At 45.8% G+C, this 20499-nt stretch overlaps 1 protein-coding gene across 3 annotated transcripts in view; it reads left to right on the plus strand.

The window, feature by feature from the left end:
- The window catches only part of EPB41L4B (erythrocyte membrane protein band 4.1 like 4B), a gene marked incomplete at both ends in the record, with an annotated part of 145129 nt that extends 129837 nt beyond the window's left edge, over positions 1–15292 (plus strand). For 2 of the 3 annotated variants that reach the window (XM_080940135.1, XM_080940136.1), the window contains 3 exons: positions 2233–2304; positions 9686–9831; positions 15223–15292. In XM_080940135.1, coding sequence (XP_080796261.1) covers positions 2233–2304; positions 9686–9831; positions 15223–15292 — 288 coding nt within the window. Of the gene's footprint in view, positions 1–48; positions 166–2232; positions 2305–9685; positions 9832–15222 lie in introns of all 3 variants that reach the window. The other variant, XM_080940134.1, reaches the window with a different exon arrangement.
- Positions 15293–20499: the final 5207 nt, after the last annotated feature.

Raw genomic sequence — 20499 nt, forward strand, 5'->3', positions numbered from 1 at the left:
GTCTTATCGCCTCTTCCCCCCTGTTTCTCCTCCTCTCCTCGTGAGCAGGCAGAGCCCGCCAGCAGCCCCCACTGTGCTCACTCTCGCTGTTCTCCTCCACTCTCTCTCCCCATGAAGGAAGAGACCGCTGGAGTTTGCATGTACCCTCCAATCAAAACGAGGCTGGTAGGTACCCTGGCAGGCCGGGGCCTGCTGGGACAGGTGAGGCGGCCGAGCCCCAGGTGAGGCGGCAGCTGGATGGGCATGCAGAGGTGCCAGACTATCAAACAGCCCTGCTATTGGGCGCTTTCACCCCAGGATGGATGGGGAAATTTGGGGTCCACCTAGGGTTGGCCAAATGAAGACACACACCCTGTACCCACCCCTTCCTCCATAGCTCTCAAGAACCAAGAGCCATTTGCTTTCTGAGAAAGGGGGTTATAGGCTCTGGTAGTCACCAGCTAAGGTCTTAAGTGTCTGTCCCATGGCAAATACAGTTTTAAACTCATCCCTGCCATCTACTTACTGACATCATGACCCACTAGGAGCGCTACCTGATGACGTAAGCGGAGCCATTTTAACCGTAACCAAGCATGGTTTGTCATCTCTGCATGTTCTCTTCTGTGTCCTCATGTTCACCCATAGTTCCGCCTGTTAAATGGCATTCTTGTAGCTCATGATGTTCCTGCCCTCCGTCTTTCGTGGAGCACTGTGATGTCTCTGTCTCGTTCTCACTGCCACATCCTACACGGCCATTTATAGTCCAGGCAAAAGGTGTACCGTGGGCCTCAGCCCTTCATGTTAGGAAGTGTCCCCCCTTCCCCCGAAGTTTGTCACCATTTCAGGGAACATGGAGCATTTTTGTGTCTGGGGTTTCGTTTCCTTAGGCTAGACCCTGTTGGGTGACTTTGGTTTTTGCATCCTTCTGAAGTGGCTCTAGAGTTAGGTTGTGCCCCCAGAGTACAGTAACGTGTTCTGCTGGGTCGGTGAGCAGCTTACAGGTAACCGAGGAGAGCTGTTCTTTGAGGCTGCTGTCTAATTTCATTAGTAGCCAAAAGGAAGCACGTCCTGTCGCCTCTGGTTTGCCTGAGAGCTTATCTACAGATTTCTTGTTGCTATAACATTTATCTCAGAATGCCATGTCAACCTGTTAGGCCAGGAGAATGAGAAAATAAATGTACGGTGACACTTTGGCCCAAGAGCCTTTGAGACTCTAGGGCTCATCCTGGGGGAGTTTGAGATATTCATTGAAACAGATTTGTCTGAGAGGAGAGCGGGTTTGGGGTGAGCGTTATAGCTTGTACACTGCAAGGATATTGCTACCCCCATATTAACTTACAGCTCCTCTGTCCATTCAGATAACATGTTCCTGATTTTGGTTCGGTCTGAAAGTACCAAGGGACTGTCCTAGAGTCAGTCCATAGGCAAGAGCCTATGGGACACAAAGCCACTGTCCCTAGGTAGGGCTGGCCTCTGTGCCTTGCCAACAATATGTGCCTACACAGGTCTACAAGCTGTTTCTGGGCCTGAGGACTACAGGCAAAGCCAGTGCTACCGTCACCAGGCCTCTGGCCCTCCAGGCATGTATTGCTTCAAATAAATAAGCATTTTCATTTTCCAAGGCCTCCAAGAAGCCAAAGCCAAATTGAGTAAAAAGAAAGACATAAAAGCTATGATTCCCTGCCGACTGGGGTGCCATCCTCACTAAAATGAACATTCTTCTGTTACCACATCGGATACTTCCAAGTACCTTCCTTTCTGTTCCCAAAGGCCGTAACGGTGGGATATTTTCTGCTTCCACAGACGTGCCTCAAGACTTCTGCTGCTCAAAGTGTACAGGGGTTGAACAGTGCAAATTATTCTGCCTTCTGACATAGTTGGCCTCCACAGCTGAGATGTACTATGTCCCCAGCAGGCTATTCAGATGCTTCTTGCTCTTCCCACAGCTGTGGAGAAACCCTGGGAACTCACCCCAGGTGTATCAGGATTGCCTCCTTTTCTACCTTGAATGGAGCCTTTGGACAGGCTTTGGACACAGGTTTCGAGACTCCCATAAATGGAGTCCCAGGCAAGGCACACCTTGTACTGTGTAACTTGGGAACAGACAGCACTTCCTCCTCCACTGCGGAGAGAGGAAGGCTTCTAAGCGCCCCAGGATCCTTCCTCTCAGTACTAAAGCTGTACCAGTGAAGACTTCCAAAATGTTTCCTGACCTGAAGGTAACCCCTTGTTTCTCTCCTCTTTTTTTTGAAGATAAAAACGTTCCCAGCAGAACCACTGATGAGCCCGTTTCCTGATCCCTTTACCACGGGGCCACAGTTCACTGTAAGTCACAGATGGCAGAGCTGCATGGTAAACCTCCGCTTCCACTCTGGGGAAGGCTGGGAAGGCGAGAGGTCCTGGGATCGAGGCCTGTTTTACTTTATTGAGATCCACAGAAGAGTAACCATATTAAAAGACTACACAATAGTATTTACTGCATTTATTGAATAATGACTGCCTCTGACTCCTTCTAGTGGTATTTTCTATGAGAAAAAAAAATCCCATTTTCAAATTTTTCTTTCCACTGTGTCCCCCGTGTATTAAGTACTAATGGAATCCACTGGATGCCTGGGTAGTTTTAAAGATTATACAAGACTTAGGCCTACCTTCTTGAGTGTGGCTGTGGTGTGTGTACATTGTGCATGGATGTGCACATCTGTAGGGACGCCAGGGGTTGATGGTGGGGTCTTTCTTGATACCTCTCCACTCTATTTGCTGAGGCAAAAACTTGCCAAACCTAGAACCCCCCCACCTGTTCTGCTAATCTAGCTAGCCAACCTGTCCCAGTGTCCCCGTCTCCACCTTCAGAGCTGGAAGTACAGGCAGGCCACCATTACCAGTCCAGCTTCTTTGTGGGTCCTGGGGATCTGAGCTGCAGTCCCCACCTTTATATGGAAAATACCTTATCCACTGAACCATCTCCCCAGACTATTTGGGCTTTTAATTAAAAACTAAATGTTAGTTTTAAAAGGTTTCATACAAGTGTCTATTGTACATTGAGAATGGTCCCCCTGTCATGTCCTTCCTTAACCCCACCAACGCTCTGTGTTCCTCTAGTTTCATACCTACTGTTAAGATCTTACTCTGTGGTCCAGGCTAGCCTTCAGTTTATGTGTTTTTTCTTTCAGCCTGTGCTGGGTTTATAGGCATGCCTCTTTACACCTGGCTTACTTACTTAGTATTTTCTTCTTGGCCCCAGTCTACCAACCACCAGTCTGAACTGTGTGTGTTTGTGTGTGTGTGTATGTGTGTGTGTGTGTGTGTGTGTGTGTGTGTGTGTGTGTTTGGGTGTGTTCATGCACGTGCGCATGTATTCTGGATCTTTTCCATAAATGCAACCTACTTTAAAGACTTTGGGTGCTGACCTCTCTCTCTCTCTCTCTCTCTCTCTCTCTCTCACAAGAAAGGGTTTCTCTGTGTAGCCCTGACTGTCCTAGAACTCACTCTGTAGACTAGGACGGCCCTAAACTCAGAGATCCTCCTGCCCCTGCCCCCTGAGTGCTGGGATCAAAAGTACGAAGCGCCACTTTTGTGTGCACTGTGTCCTTGTCTTAACACTTGTAAGTTGTTTTCGGTTGGATCTGCATCTTGATAATGGTGTGTGGTCTTGGGTGAGTCATTTTACTACACAGACCATCTACTTTTACATGTGTGTGTGTATGTGGTGGTGTGTATGCATGATATGTTTGTGTGCAGGTGAGATGAGGGGGTGGACAGGCAGACAGACAGGCAGACAGAAAACACTGTAGGTATCATCCCTTTGGTGCCATCCACCTAGTTCTTGATGTAAGGTTGATGTAAGGTCTCTCACGGACCCGGAACTCACCGACTCAGCTGGGCTAGCAGGGCACGAAGCCCCGAAGATCTTCCTGTCTCCATCTCATCGCGTGCCACAAGCACTTCACCCACTAAACCATAGCCCTAGGGACGGTAACAAGAGATGCCTGGGTGAAACATGTATCAAAAGGGACTGAGATCTAAAACCTTCATAATATCTCTGAAATATCTGTGATGACTGCCAGGCTACAGCGACAGTGGTACCAAGATGAGGACCCTGTTCAGGTCCTGGCCATGGACTCCTCATGACCACCTCTCTCCCTGTCTTCACTAGGCAACTTAGTTAAACAGCATATAGAGTAAATGTATTTGAACATTTTAAAATGTGCATTCTATTTTATGTGTATGATGTTTTGCCTGCAGAGATAGATGACCATCTTATGTGCCTGCTGAGGGAAGAGGAAGGCATTGGTTCCCGTGGAACTGGAGTTACAGATGGCTGTGCTCTGGAGGAAGAGCCGGTGCTTTTAACTGCCCTGCCATCCCTCCGGCCCTTCTTCTGAACATTTTAAATGCCATCTTCTCTTCCTCTCCAGGATGGCAGCGAGGATTATTTCCACACTTCTTTTTAGCTGCCCAACTATTCTCTCCTGGAAGTTTTTGCACCTGATAGTGAGCTACTGCATGTAACAGCAGTGGGAACCACAGTACTGGTCTTTTCCTACTTCCTCTCCTTCCCACCCCTCCCAGCAGTCAGTTGTGATCCCTGAACTCATAATCTATAACCCTTAATAGCTCATGAGTATAATAACCCTTCATAGTTATTAATATAACTCATAATCTATAACTCATAACCCTTCCAGGGGTTTCTGTCTTCTCTGGAGGATCTCCAGGGGCTGCAGGTATCCCCGAGTACAGTAGTGAACAATACAGTGCTCACTGCCTAAGGAGGCTTCAGCCTTTGGCGTGCAAAGGTGGAGCAGAGGCTCTTACTGGCTTCAGAGGATGAGCAGAGGTGAGAAGGTATTTGTCCACCTCCATGTAAAGAAAGGTGGGTGCTGGAAACATTTTTCCCTAGGGCCAAGAGCTCAGTCTAGGCCACTTTACCAAGAGGATAGAGAGCTACCAGGGCTGTGACATGCTCTTTGGCACCATTGCCCTGATGCTTCTACAGCCAGCCCACCCCACAGTTCTGCTGGACACAGCTCCCCAGCTGGTAGCTCTGCTCTCTTTCCCTCTGTCGGGAATGGTGGGGGGACTCTGCCCAGCCTTGGCAGTGATGGGACACACTCAGGGATGCCCTTCCTGAGAGCTGGAAGCCGATGTCAGCAGTCACACTGGGACTTTGAAGAACTGGGCAAGAGTGGCTCAAAAGCAGCCAAAGAAGACAGAGGGAACAGCATGAACCAGAGTCCTGGGGAGGGACAGGCCACAAGACATTCAAGGAACTGCAGAGAAGGCCAGAGAACCAGAACACAGGAAGCAGGAGCCTGGGGTGTGAGAGAAGGAAGAGGAGCCAGGGCTGTAGGAGCAAAGGCCATGCCTGGTGCTTTCCCCAGCAGCAGCGGGAAGCCTTCAGAAGCTGCTAGAGCAGGGTAGTGTCAGGGCAGGCGCTTTTAGAAAGCATCTTTGTGACCACAGCAGGAGAGCGTTTGGGTCCAGACAGAACAACTTTAGAACAATAGTCTAGAAATAAATCTAGGACAGGAGCTTAAGAGAGTGTGTGCAGAAAGTGAGTGATTTCAACGGCAGAGGTGGGGGAAGTATATGTCTGGGGAGATACTTAGGAGTCTGGGAAGGTCCTAGATTGTTGAGGGACAAGGACACATGGCTACCAGATTTCTGCCTTCTGGAACTTAGACAGCGAGTCCATTCACTGAGATCCCCATCACTGTGAGAAAGGTCCTCAGAAAATCATTTCAAAAGGGAAAGCGCCACTGTGCTCACTGCCTCAGAGGGAGTACTTCTTTGTCTTTAGGTCTGATGCAAAGCTGTCGCAAATCGTGCAAGGGCGAGGCCAAGGAAAGCATCCAGGAAACAGGAAGTGGCCAAGGAAGGGCCCTGGGAACAAGATACACCCCAGTAACCCACTTCCTCCAACGAGCCCCCACTCAGCTAGGAGCTTGTTAAGGAGCTAGTCCCTTCTCTCAGACTCCAGGAAGACAGTGATGCCGAGAGCTGGTTGGTAACAGAAGCCAAAGCTGAGGTCCCCCATTTTCAGTCTTCTCGTCCCTGCACAAGGCCATTTCTTCTAAGTGCAAGACACAGGCGCACGCTACAGGCCTCCAGACCCATCTTGCCGCAGCTGTGGGGCCTTCAGAAGCTCTAGTGGACTCCGCACAAAGTCGAACTGGCAATCCGTCTGGTCCCTATTTGACCCTGAGTGTTCTTAGTGAACTCTCATAGAGATCACTGGCCCACAGCAACGGAGAAACCTCTCCTAAGCCATAGTGTTAGCTGTTCATAGCCTAAGTCACTCTGCCTAGACTTTTAAAGGATCCCAGCAGGATCACAGACAGGGCCCCGTCTGCATCTGGCCCAAGTTCCTCTTTTTAACCTGATCCGTTCTGCTGCCTGCTTCATTCTACTGAAAGCTAAAGTGCTTGTTTGTTCTGTCATTTAACAGACATTTTAAGAGCTGAGGGTTAGGGCTTAATAAGAAAATTCACTGCTCCTTCACGATCCTTTCTAAGTGGGGCCGGTTCCCCCATCCCCCGTCCATGGGTTGCACACCCATGAGTGCAGACACCGTGGGTGTTTGCCCTGGGACCTCTGCACTGTAACCCACCTTTGCTTTTGCACTGTAGGTGCAATTGGTCCTCAGAAGTGGCCTCACAAGCCCACCTGTCACCCGTTCACTGAAGCAATGCAACCTCCTAGTTAGCCAGCTGCCACATCAGGCAGGCCGGGCTCTTAAACAGCACACGGAATTACTTTCCTGCACATGTAGTCCATCCGTCATAGGCAGACTGAAGGCTCGGCTCTGTGTTGTCCAGGCTGATGGCCAGTCGTCTGCCATGAGTTGCACCACCAGTAACAATGGCCGAGGGGGGGGCACACCTGGGTTTTTAAATGATCAGCGGAAGGACCAAAGTTCTTTCACAGGACAAAGCAAAGCACACGGTCACTCAGACCTGAGAAAGTCAGTGACGTTTCACCCTGCGTGTGCCTGGAAGGTGATGAGCCAGAGTGGCCCTGTGAACAGCAGCAGTGACAGTTGCCAACAGGACAGTTGTCCTTAGCAGCCTCACGCTCTAGTAAGAACGTGTGCTCCTGACCCTGTGACGTAACTGGCATTCGGAGCATTTCGGAGAGCTGTATCTCCAGAATGACATTCACCAGAGACCCAACAGCTACCATTTGGCATGTCTCCATTTCGAACAAGTTTCTGTCCCTCTTAGGGGCAGATATAAGACGCAAACGGTGGCTTTGTGCTTCCCTGCAATGGACTTTTAACGGCAGCTCATCTTCTGCACTGGCACCAAGAAGAGAACCATGTACTCAAAGATCAAAGCCTCTTTAGAAATCTGGGTGGTAAATTCCTCCAAATTCAGACTTAATCAGCATTAACAGAAGTTGGGTGTGTGTGTGTGTGTGTGTGTGTGTGTGTGTGTGTGTGTGTGTGTGCGGATGTGGATGCATTTTCAAAACAATTTTTAAAGAGGAGGCTGGGGAGGTGGCTCTGAACACCGGCTGTCCTTTCAGAGGACCTGGGTTTAGTTCCTAGTTCCTGCATGGTGGCTCACAACCATCCCTAACTGCAGTTCCAGAGGGTCCAGCACTAAATCTCTTAGATACCAGCTGTGCATACATTGCACATACATACATGCAAAGGAAACACACATGCACACAAAAGAAACTAATCAAAAATCTTTAAGGATATAAAACAAAAACTATGCATGAAAAACCACTGTTGGCAAATAGATGGATGACAGCAATAAGGGATTATAGAATGTCTTCACTTATATCCTTTTGCTCTCACTATTTATTTTGGGTTTGGTTTTATTGAGAGTCTCACTATGTAGTCCAACCCCCCCAGCACTCTCAGCCTCCCGACAGCTACTTTATGTTCTTCAGCATTCTGTGCAAAAGTAATAAACATATTTTGCTTTGTAAACGGCAAGAGATTCCCCCCTGTGAACTAAGCAGTGTGCCGCAGGCTCATGGTTCTGACACTGCTGTGTATCAGAAGCATCTGGAAGCCTTGTGAGAACCTACCATGTTGGGCTTTCTGGCGCCAAGGTCTTGAGTAAAGCCTGAGCATTTTTAACTAAGTTTCAAACTAATGATGACATTGCTGGTCTAGGGACTGCCTTCTGGATCCATGGTGGCGCTTTATCAATGAAGAACATTATTAATTGTGTTCTATAAGCTCTTTCCAAGTACAGTGCGTATGTGTGTGTACATTATATATTTATGTGGATGTGTGCAGTTGTGTGTAAATGTGCTTGTATGTGTGTGTAAAGGCCAGAGAGATCAATATCAAGTGTCTGTATCTCTACCTTTTGATTTTAAGATTTGTTTTTGTTTATATGCATATATGAATCTGTGAGTGTATGCCACCCATGTTTGGGTGCTTGTAGAGACAAGAGTAGCAGCCACCTCAAAGACCAGTTGATGGTATCAGATTCCCTAGAGTTCGAGCCACATGACATAGACCCTAGGACCTGAACTCAGGTCCTTAGGAATCCCAGCAAGTACTCTGAACCACTGAGCCACCATTTCAGCTCCATCCACATTATTTTTTGAATCAGAGTCTCTCTCTCTAAACCTGGAACAAGTCCTAAGGGGTTTCCTCGTCTTTACCTTTCCAGTACTGGGATTTCAGATGTATGCAGCTATATCTGATTTTTCATGTAGGTGCTAGGATCAGAGCTCAGTTCCACGTGCTTTTGTGGCAAGCACTTTACCAAGAGAGCCACCTCACGGTCCCTGAGTACTGTTTTTAATTACTTCTTGTAGCCTTTGAAATAGTTCAGAATAGATAAAGGCCCTAGCTACCAAGCTAATGATCTAGGTTCATCTGATTCCTGGAACCCACCTGGTAGAAGAGAACTGACTCCTGTAGGTTGTCCTCTGACCTCCACATATGTGCCATGCCACACCCAACACACACAAACTAACTCAATGACCTCAAATGGACATTTTAAACCGGTGCTTCTCAACCTTCCCAATGCTGTGACCCAACAGTTCCTCATGTTGTGGTGACCCCCAACTATAAAATTATTTTTGTTGTTACTTCATAACTGCACTTTTCTATTGTTATGAATCATAATGTAAATATCTGTATTTTCTAACGGTCTTAGGTTGAGACCCACACAGGTTGAGAACCACTGACTTAAACTCAAAAATTCATTTTTCTTTTCCAGAGAAGCAGTTCTAAGATATGTACTACTCTGTCTTTTAATGTCACAAAGTCAAAAGGCTTGTTTGTTTATTCTCATGTTCATGTGAGTGTTTGCATCATATATATGCAGTACTGAGGGTGCTGAGGATTGAACCCGGGTCCTTCGCAAGAGCAGTAAGTGCTCTCAACTGCTGAACCGTCTCTCTAGCCCCCAAATCAGAATGTTTACTACAAGATACCACACAGTAATGTCTGAGTGTCACATTTTGCTTTTTCTGTGGTACCCACAAAAATGACACATCTTCTGAAGGACAGTTTCTAAGATGCAATGACAGCTGATCGTGCCGTCTGAAAAGGTTGTGAAGAGGTCATGTGTAGAAAGTACTCAGCATGGTGTCGGGCACAGAGTAAGATCACTTAAGGTGATTTGGAAACGTGTGCTGACTTCAGCTACTATTAAAATAAGAGCAGTTCAGGGGGGACCCGGGACGCATGAAGGTGGGCCTGGAGATTGAGCTCTTGTTTCTGTTTCCTCTCCAGGCAGACTTTAGAGAGAACAAATTACAGTGCTGTCCTGGCCAGTCTTCCCCGTTGATTCCAACAGCGACCCTGCGGCCACTGACAGAGACTGTGGCCACAGTACAGACCATCTATACCTCCCGGAAGCCCGTCTCTCTGGCATCCAGGTGAGTCAGATAAGTAACAGGTACCCTGGTAACAGGGAGCCAGACCCAGACTCTAGCTCACCTTGTCTGTGACTCTAGAGGCCCACATTCATTCTGTATGTGTGTAGATATATGTACTATATATACATGTTCATGTGTGCACATATATGTGAGAGTGTACATGCATATGTACGTTTGTGCATATGGGAGCTGGAGATGGATGTCACATGATATCAGCTGCTTTCTAGCTTATGTTTTGAGTACATTTCAACCTACTGAAATTGTTTCAACTCATTGAAGCTAAAGTTCATGAATTCAGTTAGGCTGGCTGGCCAGCGAGCTCTAGGGCTCTGCTTCTTTCTACTTGCCCAGGTCTGGGATTAGATATACATCTCCAAGCCAGGCTTTTACTTGAGTGCTCGGGATCTGAACTCAAGTCCTCATCCTTCCAGGGAAAGCATTTTACTGAGTGAGTCATCTGCCCAGCCCCTTCCGTTCATTCTTTCATTGATTTGTCCTGTAAGGACAGGTCTCTAAGGAGTATGCTGTGTTCTAGGTGCTGGGGTTGGACAGTGAGCTGTCCTACCCTACAGGAGTTTGCACTTTTGTGTATGAGGGTTAGAGAAGCAGAAAAACAGGGGTGTGTGAGAGAAGTGGGGGAGGGAGAAGGAGAGAGAGAGAGAGAGAGAGAGAGAGAGAGAGAGAGAGAGAGAGAGAGAGAGAGAGAGAGAGATGTCAAGTAAGCTGTAAATTGAGACTGAAAAGTAAGAGGAAAGAAGGTTGGTGTCTTAGTCAGGGTTTCTATTCCTACACAAACAGCATGACCAAGAAGCAAGTTGGGGAGGAAAGGGTTTATTCAGCTTACACTTCCATATCGCTGTTCATCACCAAAGGAAGTCAGGACTGGAACTCAAGCAGGTCAGGAAGCAGGAGCTGATGCAGAGGCCATGGAGGGATGTTACTTACTGGCTTGCTCCCCCTGGTTTGCTCAGCCTGCTTTCTCATAGAACCCAGGTCTACCAGCCCAGGGATGGCACCACCCAAAATGGGCTGGGCCCTCCTCCCTTGATCACTAGTTGAGAAAATGCCTTATAGCTGGATCTAACGGAGGCATTTCCCCAACTGAGGCTCCTTTCTCTGTGATAACTGCCTTTGTCAGCTTCTCCTTGCTGTGAGTACTGGAACATAATATCAGCCACCCAAAACACATGCATCACATGTATTGGGATATAGTGTCAGACGCCATCATTTCATGAATCATGAGTTTACCACAGTACATTCATTACAAATAAGGGGCTGGTAGTTTTCCTCTAGGAGAGTGCATTGACGAGGGATGCAGATTTGTTCTGTGTTCACTCCTGATGTGTGTGGCAGCTGGTAGAAAGTATGACTTCATTTTGTAGGTATCATATCACAGTGTTACCAATCGTCATTAAATTGAGGGCTCACTACAGCTCATAAGCCCTTCCACAGAAAGAGATTCACAATAAGGGTTGCTGCTGTACTAGTCACAAGAGCAAAGGAAAGGAAACCTTTGGGACCCCCATGAACAGATTGGCAAGAAGAAATGCAATCCATTTTTGTGTAATTTTGTTTTCTCAAAGAAAATAACAATCATAAACATGGGATAAATATCAGTAAAGTCGGCATAAATGATATTGAGTAAATGTCTAACGGGAAACAGCCATCCATATTTTGTAAGAGTATAAATTTCATACTTAACTTTTGTCAACGTGCATATCATTTTAGTACAGGACATGTAACATGGAGACTCAAGATGGGAAAAAGAGCTCTTGATGAAGTTAGGGATAAAGAAAATAATGAGTCTTATGAGAGTGTCCAGTGACACACAGTGATGTTTATAGGACAAAGGGACCAGAAAAAAAGGGACCATGATGTGGGCTTGAGGCAGGAAAGCATCCTGTGTTCTTCATATGGCATATGTAAGCCAGGGGAAGCAGGCCAGTAAGTAACATCCCTTCATGGCCTCTGCATCAGCTCCTGCTTCCTGACCTGCTTGAGTTCCAGTCCTGACTTCCTTTGGTGATGAACAGCAATGTGGAAGTGTAAGCTGAATAAACCCTTTACTCCCCAACCTGCTTCTTGGTCATGATGTTTGTGAAGAGAAACCCCGACTGAGACAGTTGGGATGACCTCATTGGCGTGACACCTGAAGGTAGCAGGGAGCAGGTTGCAGACAGTTGTGGAAAGCAGGCTTGGCAGAGGAAATTGCCAGTTCTGGGTTCCTGCACTTGGGCATGGCTGGCATGATTAAACAAGACTAGGGGCCAGAGTCCTAGTCACGAGAAAAGCTTGAGGAGACCAGTGACAAGAAAAGAAAGAAGGGAGAAATAGAGAAACGGCCTCAAAGCAGCCTCTTGGCTCCAGAGAACTGAGGAGTTAGTGACATGGGGCAGGAATCCTCAGGGGAGACATGCAGGTGAACAGTCATGTCTTTTTTTGGGATCAGTCAGGGCTTTTCCAGCTTTCTGTGCTCCTTTTGTGATCGGTAGCTCCAGCCATGGGGGGCAGGCAGGTATTTTTAGCCTTAAGATCAGGAAGAGACTAGGCAAATCTAGGCCAAGTCAACCTTCTATTGTAGTTCTGGACAAAACAGTTCTTACATGATCAGCATGAAAAGCTGAGCAGGCTCTAGCCTCAAAGATAAGGCAGTAAAGAAGGCAGATGACAGACAGCCTTTCCACCAGCCAGCCGGTCCCCCATCAGATGCCTCCGGGACCAAGTAAAGTCAGTGTTTTTATCAAGAGAACTTTTTAGGAGTGTGTGTGTGTGTGTGTGTACATGCGCGCATGCACGAAGGAGGATGTATGGAGCCCGTGGACAACCTTGGGATCATCCTCAAGAACATCTTGCACCTCTTTTAGGTAAAGTCTCTCATTGGCCTGTGGTACTCACTAATAATTAGGCTCGTCTGGGTGGCCAGTGAGCTTCTGTGTGCTATGTCTGGGATTTTTACTTGGGGATGGGACTCAGGGCATTGTGCTTACAGGACAAACACTTTATACCTCCAGCCCCACTTCTAGCCCCAAAGAGGGCCTCTTGTCTTTGAAAGGTAGCCTTGTCTACTGCCATCACCATAACCCATGCGTCAGACTCATCGTCTACAGCCAAAGTGGCAAGACGCTGACAACTGTCGCACAGCTGTGCTAAGTCTTTGAACAACTAAGAGCGAGGCTGGAAGGTTGATTGGTGGTGTTTCTCAGGAAGACATAGGGTGATGACTGCAGCAACCAAAGCCGCACCTTGAGCCCTCTGTGAGGGCTCGCTGGCCACGGTCAAAACGGAGTTCCTCCAGTGAGTGAGATTATTAAAGTTACTCTGTGCCTTTAAAAATACACATTTCATTTTCTGGCTGGAGGAATGGCTCAGCAGTTAAAAGTGCTTGCTGTTCTCCCAGAGAACCTGAGTTCTGTTCTCTGTACTCATTTTGGGTAGCTCACACAACCACCTTTAACTAAACAGCTCCAGGGGATATGGTGCCCCTTTCTCACCGCCTTGAACTTCTGTACATATGTGGCATATGCACACAAAATAAACACAAATAGATTTTTATGTATAAATGTACACATACATCTACACACATACATCTACACACATACACATGCCTTGTAGGTCCCTTGCAGTGGCATACACCTGTAGATTCTGCAATTTGGGAGTCAGAGCTTGGAGAATTGCTGGGGGGCCACAAGTTCAAGACTAGCCTAGGCAACACTTTCTTAAAAGGGAGAGCAAGACTGGAGAGATGTCTCAGCGGTTAAGAGCACTGACTGCTCTTCCAGAGGTCCTGAGTTCAAATCCCAGCAACCACATGGTGGCTCACAACCATCTGTGATGGGATCCGATGCCCTCTTCTGGTGTGTCTGACAGCTACAGTGTGCTCATATAGATAAAATAAATAAATCTTTTTTTTTAAAGGGAGAGCAAGAGAGAGAGAGAGAGAGAGAGAGAGAGAGAGAGAGAGAGAGGAGAGAGAGGGAGAGGTATTCATCAATTTGAAGAGGAAGATGAGATATATCTCAGTTGCAGAACATTTATCTAAGAGACATGAGACTATGTGTACCAGTCAAGCAAAGTACACACACACATACACACACACACACACACACACACAACCTTTACACAACTACCCATATGTGTATATTTATTTAACCTGTAGAAACAATGTCTGTAACTACCTTCATTACTTTTCTGTTGTAATAAAACGCCACAACTAAAGGCATCGTAAGGAAAAGAGTTTATTTTGGCTTATGGTTCCAGAGGGATGGGCACAGTGACAAGCAACGGTGACGGCAGCCAGAGAAGGAAGCCAAGAGCTCTTTGCCTTTAATTGGGAGCACAGCAGAGATAGTGAATTGACAGTAGGGTGAGAATATGTCTCACCAAGCTTGTCCCCAGTAATGGTGACACACTTCCTCCAGCAAGGCTGTACTTCCTAAACTTCTTCAAATAGTGCCACCAACTGGAGACTAAGTGTTCAGTATTTGAGCCCATATAGGACATTCTCATTCAAACCACTACAACAGAATATGCAACTGACCTTGGGACCAAGAAGTCAAAAGCAGCCTCTCAAAGCAGCCAGTTTTTAATGTGCCCAACCTCCTTTTGCCTTTTCATCTTTCTCCTTCCCTTTATTTTACTAATTAAACACAATTCTTTGTTAAGACATTACTTTGGATATTAACCAACATACTCTCTAGGAAAAAAAAAATTATATAAAATGAATTTAAAGCACAATTGAAAGAAATCTAACAGGCCTCCAACCCCAGGCCACCAGATGGTTCCAGGGGTGGAATCACCTGCCTAGAAAGCCTGGTGACTTCAGTCTTATTCTTCAGTAGAGAAACAGTTCCTGAAAGTTGACCTTTGACCTTCATATGTGTATAATGGCAAAATGCATCTATGTGTATGTTTGCTCACACTTGCACAAATAATAGTAATAGTAATAATAATAATAATAATAATAATAATAATATGTATGTATGTATGGTGTATGTATGTATGGAAACAGACTCTCTCTATGTATCCCTGGCTGTCCTGGAACTCACTACATAGACCAGGCTGGTCTCAAATCCATTTGTCTCTGCTTCTCAGATGCTAGTATTAAAGGCATGCCCAACTAAGCTAAGTCTTTTTTTTTTTTTTTAATTGAAAACGCTTTTCAATCCTTCAAGAGATATTTACTGAGCAGATCTCCACACTCACCATAGACATGGACCCTCAAGGAACGCCCCCTTGGGGTTAGGAGGGAAGCCCCTTAGTTTGTCTCTCTGTACTGCTAGCCAATGCGGGGCATCCCAATAAAGCCTAAGAAGGAAAGTCTAGCGCCTGCACGATGACGGTCAGGTTCTGTCCACAGCTGCAGACACCAAGGCTTTGCCCCTTGTTTTTCAGTGCAGAGACGCTCCGGCAGGAACTGGAAAGAGAGAAGATAATGAAAAGATTGCTGATGACCGAACTGTGACACTCCACCCTTACTGCCTGGAGGTGGCATGGTGCCTTCGTCCGCTTCCTTTCCTCGGGCTCGGTGTGCTAACTGCCGCACGACATACAGATGTGTGCTCTGCTCGCCCAGGTCTCCAGGGTTAGCGGAAGCCAGCTTCCGGCTTGACTTCGTTGGAAAAGTTACTTAACGCCTCCTGAGCACGAGAGGTTTTTCTACTGCTCGATGCAGTGGAGACAGGGTCTGGTAGGAAGTTTCCAGAAGAAAAGGGATTTCTATTCAGAGGTACCTGTGTGTATCTGTTAGTAACCCCAGGGGCTAACGCAGCACAGAACCCTCCGCTTACACTCTCAAAGATGTGACTTTTTTTATGATTGACATTTGCACCAAGCTTTGGCTGTTTGTTACATGGGTCATTTTATGAGAGAATAATTCTTTACTGCTGGTTTTCCATTTACACTGAATAATACACAGATCTTATAAAGTTATTTATTTTTATTCAGACATGAGTAGATGAGTGGGGAAAAGTTACATATTATATATAACTGGAAATAATTCAGCTTAGCCTGAAGTACAGTTAAGTGTTTGAACTCATTGGGTACAAAACAACTTGGGATAAATAGAATTTATCTTTGAGACCCATACAGAAGATTCTAACTTACATTGTCTAAAAAATCTTTACAGGGTAAAGATGATTCAGTATCAGGAAGATTCATTTGGTTTTTCCATAAAGACAAATTATTTCTAAATTTCACCTACTCTAACCATGTTGATAGGACCTGGCCCAGAAGAAACTTAACTCCCTTTTTATATAGTTTCAAGAAATGTGTTTTTAAATTTTTATTATGCACTTGAATAACTTTGCAAGAATTAAGGAACCCCTACCCACAGTGAGCTCAAAAGTTCTTCCTGCTTCTCACAGATACACTGTTTCTACCTAGCTGTGCTCAGCACTGACATTCCTTTTGTTGTATTTCTTTATCTAACACATCTCCTTATTAGACAGATACTTTCACTAACTTAAATGTCTTTATAGTCACATGATGCAGTTAACCTCACCTCTCCCCATTACTAGATATTTGAGTTATACGCATATTTTCACACTTATAAATAGTGCTGCTATGAATGTCTTTGTAAAAAAAATATAAACAAATAAATATATATATATAATCCTTCTCTTGGATTATTCCCTCTGGAATATCTCCAAAGAGGGATTACAAGGTCAGAGAGCATGAAGTATTTTATAGCTCTTATTTTATATTGCCAGATTGCTTTCTAGAAAGATCCAGTCTTTGGATTGGAAGGACCTCAAAGGTCATTTCATTTAAACTTCCCCTCCTCTGAATGCTTGAATCCCCTCTACAATTTATAATGCCACCAGCAACGGATAAGCATTTTTATTTACCAATAGCTCTGCCAGCACTGGGGTTTGCTATTCTAATTTATTTTTTTGCTAGTTTAAGAGATGTGTATACTTATTCTTGAGGAGCTGTCTTATTTGGTGAACTGCTAGCAAGGCTTTTCCATGTGATGAGTTACGAGCTGTGTTCTCTTGTATGTAAACTGTCCACATCCATTTCTTATGACTGCTTGTTCAATGGAACTGATCTCGTACCTTTGTACCAGAACTGTATTTTTATGTTGTATTGTAGTTTGCTCTTTCCATATCCCTACAAATGAATGGTGCCAATAATTTGATACTAATGACTTTAAAAAGTGTCCCAGTGACTAGCATTGAGGTATGTAAACAGGTATTCGGATAACCAAGGAGTAACCCTTTAAGTACTGACTCTTTACAATTTAATATTTTTTGAGGGAAATCTTTATAGGATGTATGGCACATTTCCCTGCATTAGTGCACAGAGTGTCCTGGAGGGTCTTCTAGCCTTTGCTGATGAATCCTGGTTGTCATTACACATATCAGCCCCTCCTGAACCTTGGTACAAAAATGGTACAGAATGGTACAAAAAATGTCAGGAGGGGCTATCCACATGTGCAGGGCTTGCTGTGACCTCATATAGGCCGCGACCCTCTTCTCGTCGATAGCTCTTTATTGTTGTCCTTCTGTTTCCATTGAGCTGTCTGGGGAAAGTGTAGTTTTGGGTGGGTGCTTTTCACCCATGAAAACCCTTGGCTATTCTTTATCATGTGCATGTGACACAAACCATGTTCCTATAGAACACGGGGTTGTCACCTCCCGCCAACCCAGCAGCTGCTTCCTCTTCTGAGCTGCTCTCTGTGGTTTGTGCTCCTCCACCCCCACTCTCTGATGGAAACCTCCAGAACACAGCAGAAGGTTTCTGGAGCATTCAGGACACAAGTATATCCCATGTATATGGTTTGCTTTGTTTCTAAGGAGGGGTGCATGGAGGTCTTGGCTGCTGCTTTCAGGAGGCTTACAAGCTCCTACAATGTCCCCCAACTTCTCCCTTGGGTTCACAAGAGTTTCCAGTGGGTGGACATCACAGCAAGCCTGAGCACAAACATGTTGCTGTTGTACATGAAAACCCAGTACCACTGGTGTTTACCCAACCAGTGAAGCATTGCTGCTGTGCCCATTATCTTCTGCCTACTTTAATGTGTGGTGGTGCTGGGCATCCGGACCCGAGATGGTCAAGCTGCCCTGGGTAAACTCACAACTAAAGGAGTTGTGCAATTAGTACCTTCTTTGTTTACTTTAGACCCAAACAACAGCACTAGAAGGTAACACAACACCCACTGTGGATTCAAGAGGAGAGGGGAGAGTGTGCTAATGTAATCATTACAGAGCCAGGACTCCAGACCGTAGCCTCAGACTCCTGATTGGGAAGTGTGTTACTGCAGAGGTCTGGTACCCCTCAAACCATAGAGTTGACAGGTTGGGACAGCACAAACCTCTAGGTGTGAAAAGGGAAGCATTTGGCATTCAGAGATTCCCACCAGGATGCATCTGGAATTTTATTTCCCAAAGAGCACAGGAAAATTCTGATATCGTTATCACTCACCATTTCAAATATCACAGACCTTTAAAGTCTTTGAATAAAATCCACCATTTTAATGATTTTAAAGTGTGCACCGCAGTGTTTCTCAGCGTGTCCATGATGCTGGGAAAACATAATCTGACTCTTGACTCTGCCCTCCCCTAGCAACCACTGGCCTGTAGGCTTCTGATTATAAATTTGCTTGTTCTGGACACGTCGTATATCTGGAATCATATGGTATGTGGGCTTCTGTGATCAGCTTCTCTCTTTCAGCCATGTGTTCAAGGTTTACCTGTGTTGTAGCATGTATCAGAACTTCACTCTGTCTTTGTGACTGAAAAATTGAGAAGATGAGGGTACTATGTTTTGTTTATTTATTCAGTTGGCAGGTATCTGGGTTGCTCCTGCTTTGGGGCTATTATGAACGATAATTTTATGAACATTCATGCACAAGTTTTCTTGTGTGAACATATGTTTTAGGCTCTCTCGGAATTGCCAGATCATATGACAACTCTATGTTTAACTTCCCAAGGGACTTCCAAGATCACAGCTTTTATATCTTACAAAATTCAGAGTGAAAAATGACACGCACCAGGCAGTCAGAGGCAGGACACATCTGTTCCTGGTTGGATACTGAGTGGTAGCACTAATTTGGGGGATGTTTTATAACAGAAAAATTAAAAGGTCCTTTGGAGAAATTATTTTGATGAGAAGAGAAATAAAGCTTGTCTGTCTTTTAAAAATGAAAATGAAATTAAATGCTTATCCATTTAAAGGGGGTGAACTGGGTCTGGGAGATGGGTTGGTGGGTGATGTGTTTGCTACATGAACATGACCCTGGGCACCTATGTGAAAACCTGGCACAGTAGTATTTTTCTATTACCCTGGTGTTGGGGTGGAGAGCAGGGGAACTTGGATCCTAGGGACTTACTAGACAGGCAGTTCCAGCAAGCTCCAGGTTCAGATGTGCAAGCATAAGGACCTGAGTTCGAATCCCCAGTGCCCACATTAAAAACAGTATGCGGCAGCATGTGTCCACAATACCAGTGCTGGGAAGACAGGAGTAATCCAAGCTCACTGGCCAGCCTGCATCGCTGAGGTGAGCTTCAGGTTCAGTGAGAGACCCTGGCAGGATTAACATCATTAAATTCTAATTGGACAAGCTGACCTGTCAGCTGTATCCAATAGTGAACAACTGGCCTTTGGATTTCCCAAGGCACCTCTCCTTCCAATAGCAGCTCCCATGTCTCCCAGCCACTGGGCTAAAAAACCAGTTGAAATCACTGGGTTCTCAGTATTTCATAGTTCTGTGCAATGGCGTGACATCTGTGCATTGAACCCTACAAACCCTTTCCTGCCTGGTCTTATTTAACATGCACTACATCCCAGGAATATATTAACCACTGGTCATTACTGATAACCCAGGCAGTCTGACTTCCAGGTCTGCATTTGAAATCTGTTTTTCTGCCTCCGTAACCGTTCCCATACCTTATGCAATTATTATTTTTTAAAAGAACCAGAAGAAGGGTTTACATGCAAGGTTCTGAAGTAGCATTGTGGAAGAGAGAGTGTCGCTATTTCTTGCAGAAGACTAGTTGTCACCACCCCAACAAGGGTCATTTGAAGACAAACCTGGGATCTGTGTATATTCATTGAGCAAATGAATGGCCAGATAAAAATGCAAAGTGTAAGTGGTACAAACGGACGTGAAAACGTGGAGATTCGGCGTGCTTCTCAGACATGGTTGGCTCACTTAATGTCTGCGCACTTTGCTTCTGGGGAATATGGGTAAACCAGTTGCCTAGTTTGAAAGGCTCGGGATATGCTCCACGTGTGGCTTTTTCCAAGGCCTTCGGTTAAACTTTCTTCACTGTCTCTGATTTCTTCTTGGCCACCTAGATAGTGGGATTTTGTGATTTCATCTTCCTTCCGTGATGGTCCAGGGAAATTTATGAGTCTAGTAAGTTTTTCTCTGGACGAAAAGTTGCAGGAGCAAGATACTGGAGATAGTCGTTCTAATAAGGTGTGAAAACTGGATGCTAGGGGGTTGAGTAAGAGCAATTTCCGCTTTGTGTGTCCAGAGTGGGACCTGAAGAGATACAACGCAAGCTCCCAGGTGGTGTGATGCTGTAGGTCAGCGGGCCACACTAAACACCCAGGAGGGTCGAATCTGGAGGCCACTGGGCGATGGGGAGAACGGGAAGAAGGACGAGAGGAAGGAGGAGGGTGAGGCGAGGAGGGGGTGAGGCTGAGCGCACGGGGGCAGGC

The sequence above is a fragment of the Micromys minutus genome, assembly GCF_963924665.1.
Source record: "Micromys minutus genome assembly, chromosome: 28".
Classification (NCBI taxonomy): Eukaryota; Metazoa; Chordata; class Mammalia; order Rodentia; family Muridae; genus Micromys; species Micromys minutus.